Source organism: Vidua macroura, chromosome Z, assembly GCF_024509145.1.
Source record: "Vidua macroura isolate BioBank_ID:100142 chromosome Z, ASM2450914v1, whole genome shotgun sequence".
NCBI classification, from domain to species: domain Eukaryota; kingdom Metazoa; phylum Chordata; class Aves; order Passeriformes; family Viduidae; genus Vidua; species Vidua macroura.
In genome coordinates, this window is record NC_071611.1 from 11,747,307 (window position 1) to 11,759,638 (window position 12,332).

Sequence of the window (12,332 nt, forward strand, 5' to 3'; positions counted from 1 at the left end):
CCCTTTCTGCCTGGCTGCTGTCCAGCCACTCTGTCCCAGTTTTCCCCTGGGTACTGGAACAAAGACACTTGCAACCATGCTTGGTTTCAGTTAACTCACAGGAGCCCTTTTTTTTTTGTTGTTGCTGAATGGCAGAAAAAAGCTTTTTGTTGTTCCCTCTGAGGCCAGGCTGTCTGGTGGTAGCTTCTCACTTTCTGCATGAGCTGCAGTTCAGTGCTCGCCTGTTCATCCTTGAAGTGTGTCAAACCTTTCTGTCCTTGGAGTGTGACCCATAGTTGACCCTGGTTTCTTAAAGAAACACATAACTTGAGCTTAGAACAAGTAAATAAAACAAATATCATCCATCATAATGCATTACAGCAGTATAACCATGTCTGTTCTCCTTTTGTTGCCCAGCCCTTTCTTGGTTTATATATAGTCTTTTCCTCCCTTTATTTTGAACAGTATGCTAGCTTGAACAGTATTGTACTTGCCAGAATACACTCCTACTTCCTTTAGAACTCCTACAACAATTATGTTTTCTACCAAACTCCTCCCAATTAGAAAGAAAATGGATTTAACATATTATAAATACTAATATCCATGAAGAAATTGTATTCCGTTTTCTTTTATTGCTTTATTCCTGATTCTGTATTCTTTCAACTTAATAAGATTTACAGAGGAGAAAAAAATACTGTTACGCAGCATATCCTGTTTGTTCTCAGTGCTCTCTTTTTATATAGGTTGGTTTTCAGGGGTTTTTTTTATACCAACTATGAATCTTATAGCAAAGTGCTTTATGTGTCCTTCTAATCAACAGATTGCTTCTGTGCTGATGTTTATTATTATATGTAGTACACTTACATGACATTTTAAACTAGAAATCAGTTGATGAACTTATGGACATTCTGTGGGGGAAGTCCCAAAAATAGTGAAGAGCCACTTTTGGCAATGACAGTGGAGCATAGGTGCCGCTACAGAGTGGGCAGAAACAGCAGTGGGGATGGAAGTGGCGGGTACATGGCTTGAAAACAGGCTCTGTAATGGTAGAAAGTCTTCAAGATAATGGTGATGTCAACTCCTGGAATTTCCAAGATCTTCTTCTAGTTTCCTTGCAAAGGTGGCACAGCAGCTTTTGGAGTCCCCAGGAATAAAACATAAGAAAACCATCTAATTCTTTCACGTTTTGCCCAATTTATTAGAAATAATTCTTCCTAGTTCTTAATCTAGCTGTCCTTATGTTTGTCCTTCCATGCTTAGTTTAACTTTTTGCTTCTGAGACACCTACCATTAGTTGCATCTCTTTTCTTTAGTTTTCTCTGACTTTAGAGGAATGCACATGAGAAAGTGTGGAGATGAATGGTGGTCCTTTCTTACAGCAATGATCCTTTTGTAAACACCTTAAAAATTTTCATTTAAGAAAACATGAATTTTAACAGTCAGGAGATGTACTTTAAAACATACTTCAAAACTTTATATTTAGCCCATCTAAATGTAATTCCTCATTAATTACAAAAAAAGATGCACTTCATGAATTACCAAAAAGCAGAAAATAACCCTGGAAAACAACAGAGAGAAAGTGAAAGGCAACAGTATGTTAGAGTGTAATATTTGAGATATGATTTTAAAGTTTTGGAAATCCTGCAGCCGAAGCATATAAAGAGTAGGGATGAATTTTATTACATATCTTTTCATACATAGTATTTTGTCACAGTTTATTAGAAGCTGCTGTAAGGATAGTCTGTTGTACTATCAAAGTTAATCTGTAGTAACACTGGGTGTGTCTCATTTGATTGTTATTTCAGGTAATAGACTAAGTAGTACATGGCTGTATGATTAGCAGGTAAGGTATTCCCTGTTAAAGAGTAGTTTAAATATTTTTTTAAGTTAAGTGTCAGCATCCTTTCTAGTTAATTTAAGGCAATTAAAAATGTTAAGTAATGAGAAGTACCTAATTTTATCTGTGTTGTTTTCCAGTTCTCTCACTGACCTCTTTGAAATCTGGTTTTTGGTTGCTTGTTTTGGAGAATGGCTGGATATTGCAGCAGAACAATTACTGAAGGCTGCTGTAGAACCAGATCCTGTGCTGTGGCTGCTAGCATTTTACTACTGTCCTAAAAATGAAAATCAACAAAGGACTCAAACAGTGGTGGGTAATGTAGTGATAGTGACTGGCAATAAGCAACCAGTGGTCTGATGATATCTTATTGCTGTAAAACAAATAGTGCACATCAAAAAAATGGAACGTATTGATTTTACAAAATCTTTGGGAATTGTGTCACAGTGAAGAACTTGAAAGTTGGTTTTTTAACGATTTTTTCTGATTTTCTGATTTTGACATTTAGAAAAGCTTTTTCCTTCTTTTTAAGTATGTGATATGGATTAGCACGCTCTTGGCTTTCTTTTGGATAACCAGGGTGTTTTTAATCCTAAATAAAAATACGCTAGTGATGGTATTTTTAAAATCAGTGTGGCAGAATTCAGCATGCCTGTGTAATGGCATCTTCTGAGAAGGAAACAAGAGAAATCACAGCAGTTGAAACTGTGAAGGTATTTAATCAAACACAGTCTTGAATCCTAACCTTTCCAAGCCACTCTGATTTCTCTCCAGTTTTTGGCATGTGATACAGTAACAAATACACGATAATACCATATGCTGGGCTGGTAACAGAAGGAGCAGTGCTCTAACCCTACACACTGTATTGCATGAAGAGTGCTGTGTGTGATGCTGTGTATCAGATGGCACTGCAAATGCAAGATCGCAAGATCCCAGTCACCTACAATTTTTTTTTTTCTCTTAAATTTCTCATAGTCTAGGAGCAAGGGATGGGATGGGTTGGCTGGGAAGGCAAGGGAAGGGTTGGCTGAGCAAAGTTAGGTTAGAGCTAGGGTGAAGTAAAGAAATCAGGGTTGTTTTTAGAACGTAGTTTTTGGAAAGTAGGCAATATATGAGCAATAAACAAGACTGATTGAAACTATTGCACTATAGCTGCAGATCAATGTATTGTTCTAACTCCACAGAGTGAAATGTCTTTGTCCCATATGTGAAATCTCCCTGTGTCTCCCCTATTCTATTTTGTTATTCAGTCATAACATAAGACAAACTTCAGAAACAAAAAACCTTTTCTGCTGACAACCCATGCAGTGACTCATTTTTTCTCAGAGGTCTGATAGTTCCATTCATTATCATTTTTTTCTTAGGTATTTGAACTCAGACTTTTCTATTTTTTTCTTTTTTTTTTTTTTTTCACAGGTCAGGCTATTTCAGAAGGATTCACACACTTCATGCAAAGCTTCTGCCTTTAGTTAGGTGTTTGGAGTTTTTTTTTTAATTTGTCCTTTGGCAGATTAGCTCTCTTTAACCAAATGAAGTGGTTTCCACTTCAAACCCAGCACCTTTCACTACTTATGGACTAACATGCTGTGGGAACTTCTGGCAGATGTCAATCTGCTGTACTTTTCATTCAATATTATTTTTGTGTGGAAAGGTTTGCACTTAGGATTTTGTCTTCCTGCTCTGTACTTTAGGTAACACCTTTATATTAGCCAGAGTATAATACGAAGTGTTTAAATTATTTAAAGAAGAAAAAGGCTATTTTTGCTGTTCACTAGAGTTCACTCATACAGACAGGACTAAAAATTCTGCTCCTCAATATTTATTCCTTTGTTGCACTCCTTCATACCTTTAGGGTATGAAACTTTGAAGGAGCAAAACTTGGAGTTTGGCCCTAAGAATGAGATTTCTAGGGTACATGAGCTCTTGGAGCAGGACTAGCTACTCTCCATCTGCAGTCTCTGACTCATATGATGCACAGAGGAATAAAGAATTGTGAGGAATTACAGTTACCTTTCTATAGATCCTGGTATCAGTTATGTCTCACATGTAGTTGTGGACTTAATGCACGAATAGCAGCTTTTTCAGACTGTGAAATTGTTGAAAGGGTAGGTCAATATCAGACAAATGTCTGAAAAAAATTGTCCCAGTGAATATCCTTGAGAAACAGGTGTTCTTTTCCTTTAGGTCTGCAGTGGTGTATTTTTCTATTGTTCCAGCTGATACTCATTTGCATTCCATCTACAATTTTTTTCAGTTAATTTTTAATACAGCGAACAGAATTATTGTTTAAGATTTTTTTGCCATAGTTGCTCATAGTTCTTTTTCTAGAGGTGCCAAAATTTTTCCTACCCCCAGTAGAAGTTAGGTTTAGTTGTCTAGCTTACAACATAAAAACATAAGTTGTGAACTATGCAGGAAGAAGTTAAATCGCACATTCTTACCAGAACATTTTATCAGCTGAGGTCAGACTGCATGGGGATTCAATTGATTTACAGCAGCTATACTGAAATGAGCCCTTGAGGAGCCTTTGTTCTTTTTCCCACAATGTAAAAATTAGACTATGTTCTTCTAAGGGACTTTCTCCATTTCCTTATATTATTTAAAAAGGTTAAATCCTGGCTTGATGCCCTGTCTGCTTCATTTGTAAGACCAAAGAAAAGAAAAGTCCATTTTGTCCACCTTTGTGTGTGCGTAAAAGAAATGTGTTATAGCCCTTCCTTTCCTGGTTTTCCTGCTCTCTAAACTCAAACTTTTTTCATGTTTGAGTTGTTTCTCTGAGGATTCAGGTTTTTTTTAGTGAATAAACCCAAAGTAAAATACCATAGATTTGACCTTTACTTTTCTCTGATCCTGCACCCTTTGAAATTATTTCTTACAGGTAGAAGCTCAAGCAGTCTACAATCATCTAATGATGCTGTTCAACTGTGCAGACCTTTCTCTGAAAGACCTGGAGGCTGCTGTACACAGGGTAACGGGCATAGAGCAGCGATTCACAACACATCTTCTGACCAACTTCTTGCTCTTTTCAGCTGGTGGACATAAGATTGCCCAGGAATGTATTTACCATGTAAGTGTTTCTTCCTTTTTTTTCAGGTTAACTAAAATACATACTTATTTTACTATTTTTGATTTAAGTTTCTATCTCTTAATGAAGAAAACACATAACAGAGAATTAAAGGAGACTGTGACTACAACAGCCATATCTAACCTGCTACCATACCTGTTTCAGCTACAGTTAAAATATTTTCTGTTCCCTTCTTGAACTCACTGTCAGGGTTACTGTTGTGACTGTACAGATGCAGAAACAGCTGAAGTAATAGCTTGCAGCTAAGGGATACCTACAGTTCATTTACAATGGTATAGATAACATGTGCTAACATTTTGATTTTCCAAAAAAATCCACTCCCTAAATTATCCAGCTACTGCAGACATGATGGAACTCTCTTCTTGCTGTTTTCCATTGGGTGGAACAGCTGGTTACTAGGTCTTAGCACTGATGTGGCAGAAGCTCGGTTGGCAAAACCAGTGAAGAAAACGGTGTGGTAATTGAGAGAGAAGGAGAAAGTGAAAAGCTAAGACAGCTTCTCTTAAGGTGTAAAAAAAGATGAGGAGTAAAAGGCTGGAAGCTTGCCACAGTATCTTCCTGTAGGTAATGACAGCCAATGTACCTTCAAGTATATTGGTGCAAACTATAAAATGTGTTTGTGTTACTTAAGATAAACAGTGCTATCAGTGTAGGATTAGAAATCCAGTATCAAACCATATTCTAATAAGAAGTGCATGCCCCCTGTGCAAGCAGGTCTAGGGCCAGTGTGTAGTTTTACTACTTCCAAAAGTTTTTCCATTCAGCAGTAGTGTGGTCTTATGTATGGACCTGTACAGGGCATATGGCATGTGTAAGGCATCTGATTTTCCGACACAGCTGCCTGACTAAAAAGACATAACATTTTTCTCTTTAAGGTGAGAAGGTATTTCTCACATCCTAGGGTGCAAGTTCACAAATGATCAATTTTCTTCTCAGCATAAGAATGTAATGATAAAATTTGGGGGGTTATATATATTTTTACAGACTGCTATTTCTAGTTTCTCTTCATGAAGACAGTGCAGATGTTGAGCTGTGATGCTGTAATGTACTAGCCTGCTACTTTAAATCCCTCCAGGAGGACCAAAGGCAATCTGCTTTTTTATAGATAGCAATATAACTAACTTTCAAAACTCTAAATACTTCCCAGTGCAGAGTGGTCATGAACTGTTGTAGGCCAGTTTGTTGGTTTATCAGTCTGATTAATTTTGACTGTATCTGTATAATCACTAATGAGTAGCTAGGCTCTCCATGTGATTTGAAAGGGACTAAAGACAATATATGAAAGGCAGAATGGTGTGGAACTGATTTGGGATGCATGGTTGTGGTTCTTTTTAGTACAGTAAACTTTGGGTTTAATACAGATAATGAGGAATCAAGTCCCTCCTGATCTGCAAAAATTGCAACTTAGGGTCTTTTCCTGTTTTTTGTCTTCTTTTGAGGGAGGTATTTATTTTCACTTTTGAAAGCTTTACAGAACTGAATTGTCTCCCCAGATACACACAGAACCTTCATGTACTTTTAGTTCTTTTCTGTGGCAATGACTTACAAATGGTTATCCTGTCTTATACATTTGTGTTTCCTTTAAAATCTTTCTGGCCTCTTGATTTGTTTCATTTAAATTTGAAACTACAACAGAAATCTCAAAGTTGCTTGGCTTCACTGGGATGTGTGAAAAGAGATACCTTGGGCAGAAGCCTTGGGTTCTCACATATTCAGTGATGAGGGAAAAATCTGTTTTTCTTGCAAGTATTTTGAAGAATTCTTTGTATTTAGCAACATAATTGCCAAATTTAACTTTTTGTGTTTCAGATTACTGAGATAACTGATACAAGCAAAGAAGTTTATAACCTTCTTATCCGTACTGCATACAGATTTAACCATAGTGGAGAAGAAAACCAAAGGACTGTGGAGCTGCTGAATGAACTTCTTCAAAAACTTACATTGAAAATTTAGAATTTTAATGTGATCTATTTATCAAACCAGCAAATTAGGTCTTTACCCAGGTGTCAGACTTCCATTAGCATCTGGCACTGCAGGTTACCAATGGCAGAAAGACACCTATATAAGCTATATCTGCTTATTTATATTCCCTCATCTATACTGAAAAATAATCTGTTGTTTGGAATTGTTAATCTTTTGAAACATAGTTGTAAATATTAAAGATGCTTGAAAATTTTGTTCTAAGTACAGTCTGTAACAAGAGACCTACATCATCATCATCACTCATCTCCTTGTTGTTTATCTGGCTGATGATCAGTTTTTCTTCCAAATCACTCATGTAGGGTCTTTTAAGCAAGTAATATCCAATTGCTGGATTGGTAAGTTGTTACTAAAATGTTTTCTTCTGTGCTTCTGCTTTTATGAAACTAACGATGATCTCAAGTGATTCATAGTGTTCTCAGGAAATCAATGAGTGATATTTCCTGAACTCTTTCCTTCTTCTCAAAAATGTTTCCAAAATGAAACTTTTCCCAGATTTGCTAAATGTGGGGGTTTTTTAATACTGCAGCTTTCACAGGACAGTATTCTCCTCTAAGTATTAGACCAATAGCTGGTTTTTGTCAACAGATACTGCAGGCATAAAATTGCTTGCAGTACAGCCCACTTAAAAGTGTGCTGTGACTAATGCTATTATTTATTAATTTAAGAAATATGGGGCCTTTATTCAGACAAAAGAGGGCAAGCAAAACAGAGACATAAGGACATTTTCCAGTTTGAAGGGACAGATTTCCTATAAAGGTTGCAACTCGTTGCCTTCATTTTTGTGTCCAGCAGTTATTTGCTTACTTCTTTGTTTAGGTTTTTTGTCCCCTGCAAGGAGCATAAGCAGGTAGCAACAGCTTATGTTTTTAATCCTTAGGAAAGTATTTTTCTCTAGAAGTTTTGTGAAACTGTCTCTAGCTTAACTAGAAAATAAGTATGGAGAATAGTAGTGGCAGAGCATCCTAACTTTCCCCAGTAATTTGTTCTCCTGGATTACTTATGTGTAATGCCAACGCCTCTGCTATGCTACTTAAAGACGCTACCTGAAATTCTATTCTTGCATATAAAATCCAAGATACGTATCTTGAATTAAGAAAGGTTTTTGAATGTAGCTTTTGTTTTTGAGCAAGGAGAAAGAAAAACACTGTACTTGGTGTCCTTTGGCTGTAAGAAGTGGAAAGATATTTTCTGTTATGGTGTTAACTGATTTCTTACAATTTTGTTCCCAGTGACTCATATTACGGAAGTTACATACCCTCTCAGTCAGTTTGCTAGTGAAAAAATAGCAAACACGTAATGTATGTCTGCAAAGAAAAGGTTGTTTTTCTCTTTATTGATTAAAAAATATTTTTAAATGAAAATTCAGAAATAAGTAAGTAGCAATTTTTCTGTTGATAAATAGACATATCTAAAATCTTAAAATCAAGCAACCCATTTTTCTGTTCCCTGAATACCATAACTGAAAAGCATGAGATTAAAATAAATTATTTTTTGGTTACAAACTCAGTGGTATTTGTCTAGTGGAAACAGATGTGGAGTGCTCTGTTTAGAATGATAAATAATCTAAAATTTTAACCCAAAGTAAGAATGATTTTTTTTAGTTTTGTTTTTCTTTCTGTTTGTTTTTGGTTTTTTTGGGTTGTTGTGGGGGTTTTTTTGTTGGGGTTTTTTTTGTTTGTTTGTTTGGGTTTGTTTTGGGTTTTTTTTGTTGTTTTTTGGGTTTTTTTGTTTGGTTTTTTTTGGCTTTTTTGGGTTTATTTTTTTTGGTTTTTGGGTTTTTTTAATTGTTTGTTTGTTTGTTTGTTTTTTGGTGTGTTTTTTTTGGCTTTTTTTTTTGTTTGTTTTGTTTTTTTTTTTTGTTTTTTTTGTTTTTGTTTAATGTCTAATCTGATGTTGGATGTGAGGCTCTTTGGTTGTGTTTTCTCCATATTGTGCCTATATGAAATTTTAACTACATAGAAGAAAGATTAGCAACAAATTGCAATATCTAATTCTTGCAGATTAATTAGGTGAATGATAATGGTATTATATTCAGATGTGTATAGCAGTTTTTGGACAGGTATTTTGAAGTATCTTTTCTTTATCAGTGTTTTTATCTTTCCATTAACAAAATGCATGAAAATTCATTTAACAAAATCAATATGCTGATAAACAAGGATAAATCAATTCAAGCAGGAAGGAAATGTACAATGAAGGCAGTAAAAACCCAAAATTAGTAGTGAATTGATATATCCTTGTTTTCTTGTATTTGGCTTTGTAAGAAAAACTGAATTATTTAAATACTAACGAGGATTTGCTAGTTTCAGGAGGCTCTACGGAAGAAAGTTGAAGAAAGCTACATCTGTACTGGCATTCTTTTTGCTCTTTTTAGCACAGTGGTTATAAGTAATTGGTATTTATTTTTCTTTACACTTTCACTATGCTTGAATTATGATCTAACTTTGATATAAGCTGTGATTTTGTGGGATGTTGAAGCTACTTCTGTTAGTTTGCCAGTGGAACGCTACAGAGCAATTTGGTAGATCTGGGTAATGGAAGATTCCTCATACGGTGGCTTCTGCATTATCCATCCAATGTGCATCTTTTCCTCTGTAATTGCTGCTTTCTGGAAATGTTCTTTGGGGCCTTCAAGGCTGTACTTCTTTGCTGAACCAGCCAAGAAGTAGGTTGTTCCCTTGTGTTCTGTGTGCAGCACACACCCTGGTTCTGGACAGTATGTAGAGAACTTTTCAAAACTGTTCTGCTTCAAGGCATTTTTTGAAAAAGAATACAGACAGTAGACTTTACTTCTTTGTTGATTATGCTTCTTTCCAGTCTAAGACTGTGAAGTTGGAGGCTTTTGAATTCTGCAAGCTTTGCAGCATGGTGCTGGGTGGTTTCTGTGAATTTTCTTCAGGCAGGAAAAAGGGTCATTTCTATGGCTTTTATTTTATCAAGATCTCAGTACAGTGCCTACAAAGCAGAATGCATTTTATTTTGTCATGTGTTGTCAGATACTGCAATTTAGCTGACCAACAGTAACATTTATTGTGTTATTTCTAGCATTTGTGCTTAAGTTTCTGTACTCTCAGCATTGTAAGTGTCAAGAGGTGTTAATAGACACAGTGAGTTAATATTTGTTTTAGTAAGCTGAAAACTGTGATATATGTTTGGCTTGGCAGGGATACAATTCAAAAAATCCTGAAGCGTTAGCATTATAGAAGTATAGGATAAAACATCTAGCACAAATTACTTGCAGTTACTAAACAAAATGCAGATTTACACTGTTTCATTGCTGTGTTACCTAATGTCAGAATAAAGTACCTAATATTCTGTGTGAATGAGTTATGTGATACTCCATTAAAACACAGTTTTCTACTAGACCCCGATTTGAAAAGTCAAAACCTGGAATGTTCCAGGATGAGTCCTCCACAAGCACACAGAGCATGTGTTTGAATTTTTTATGCTTTCCTGATAGTCTGCAATGGCTTTCTTAAGCAACCAGCATGTTTTGTTGGGCAACACCAGTAGTTAACCACTATAGCTGAATGCTGTGGTGCTAGGGGCATCCCACTAGCACTTCATTCATTGCAGTGTTCAGATGTGTGCTGTTTGAATCCATTTCTCTGGCAAGTTTTCCTTACTTGTGATACAAGTTTTCCTAAAGTGCTTGCCTGGATTTAAAAGATGTGCTCATGGTAGACATTCCATTTGCTGCCCTAGTAGAGAGAAGCTTATTCCGGGAATTTGCTGTTAGGTGGTCTGTTCACTAGTGAATGCCACAGAGGCGTTTCCCTTGCTTGTACTGGCACTTCCTTTAACCAGCTGTCTGGCTGCTGGGAAGGAATAAACCTCACGAGATCCTTCTGATGGCTTAAGTGTGCTCACTGTTGTCTGAGCTGCCAGGAGCCAGCTAGGGATAAGCATTGGACTGCTGTCAGCCACTGAAACAAAAATTTGAAATGTCAGCTGGCTCTAGCTGACTTGTAGTGATGTAGTTCATAGGCAATGGTAGTGCTTTAGTTTGCGTTCTGTATTCTTCCATGTGTGTGAAGGGAGGGAGTGACAAAAAAGATAAAACCCAACGTGTTTGAAACTCAGCTGTAGGAACTTAGCTGTGATTTTTATATTGAATACTGATAAAATTAGGAAGCAACAGTTCCATACATTACATTACATTAACCTGCATATCAACAAGTAGCAGAAAAAAATCCAACAGTAGCGTCTTTAATAGGTCTGTATATTTAACTAACTTCACATATCTTACTGCTTTAAAAGCCTCTTTCATAACTCTTCTGTACTATGTCAGATGATGGACTGATTCAATAAAAAAGTAGACCCTCAGAAATAATGACTCTCTTTTCTGTCCTTTTCAATAAAAATATTTGTTAGGCCCATGAACTTCTGCAGATGCATAAATGCCATCTTGAAGAGATTGCGTTTTTACATATTCTTCATTAACATTGTGAATTTCACTGTTTAGATGTCTCCTGTGTATGTGCCAGTTAGCCTGGATGTACAGTTCACTCCTTAACATTTTTTTTTTAGCTTGTGAGTATATTTAAAGGCTTCCAAAATAGGTACATGAAATATGTCATTTGCCTGCTACTGTTAAAAGTTTCCTTAATACTTCACATATGAGAAAGCAGCTTCTGTTTGTTTTGACTAATGATGCCATTACTTCTACTATGTATAGGTTTTCTGAAAATAGGACTTCAGCTTTTTATTTCCAACTAACTTGTAATGGTAGCTGGCAATACAAATTTCCTATCTGTACCATTGTTCCCTGTAGTAACTGTTTAAGTGCTTTAAATCTCATGACTGTGCTACATTTCCATATCAGCTTCAGATGTCTGCAAATAGAGAGGGACAAGCCAGTATCAGATTCCATGGAAAAGGAGAGAAGCTTTGAAATATGACACAGGATTAATTTATAAGATGGAAATCGGTGATACGTGTCTGTGAACTCAGGCACTTTGTGAGTTTCTAGTAGGGAGGACCAATAGCAGCATCTTTTCTGGAAATATAAGAGAAGTTGCCAGTGTTTTTTCCGTGGATTAGTAAATTTCTCCAAGTTCATTGCAAACCCCACTACTATGTTTCAGCTTTCTTTTCTTGTGTGTTTGCTGCTTTACTGAAGTTCAAATGGCCAGTGCTGAGCAATTTGCTGCACAGGCACACCTTTCAGGCCAGACTGAATTGTTGTAGCTGCTTTCTCTGACTGGCTTGTCGTAGGCCAGTGGATACTGAGCAAATGTCAAGCCCAAACCTTGCAATTAAGCAGTAACGTCTGTTTAGGAAAGATAATTTCAGTGGGATTTAAAGTCTTCAGATGACAGCTGTTGACTATTTTTCATCATGGCTCTTCTGATCTTGATTTCACGAGTTCTCCTTCTGCTTGTTGTATTGGTAGAGCAAGCTCCCACATGCGCCTACTCTTTAGGCAGAAGTATTGCCTTTCTTTCTGGC

At 36.4% G+C, this 12,332-nt stretch overlaps 1 protein-coding gene across 2 annotated transcripts in view; it reads left to right on the forward strand.

Annotated features, from left to right (window-relative positions):
• Positions 1-7,077, forward strand: part of FANCC (FA complementation group C) — a 61,247-nt gene extending 54,170 nt beyond the window's left edge. For both annotated transcript variants that reach the window (XM_054004180.1, XM_054004181.1), the window contains exons 12-14: positions 1,957-2,128; positions 4,695-4,883; positions 6,711-7,077. In XM_054004180.1, the coding sequence (XP_053860155.1) occupies positions 1,957-2,128; positions 4,695-4,883; positions 6,711-6,854 (505 nt within the window). In that variant the 3' untranslated portion in view covers positions 6,855-7,077. The remainder of the gene's footprint in view (positions 1-1,956; positions 2,129-4,694; positions 4,884-6,710) is intronic.
• Positions 7,078-12,332: the final 5,255 nt, after the last annotated feature.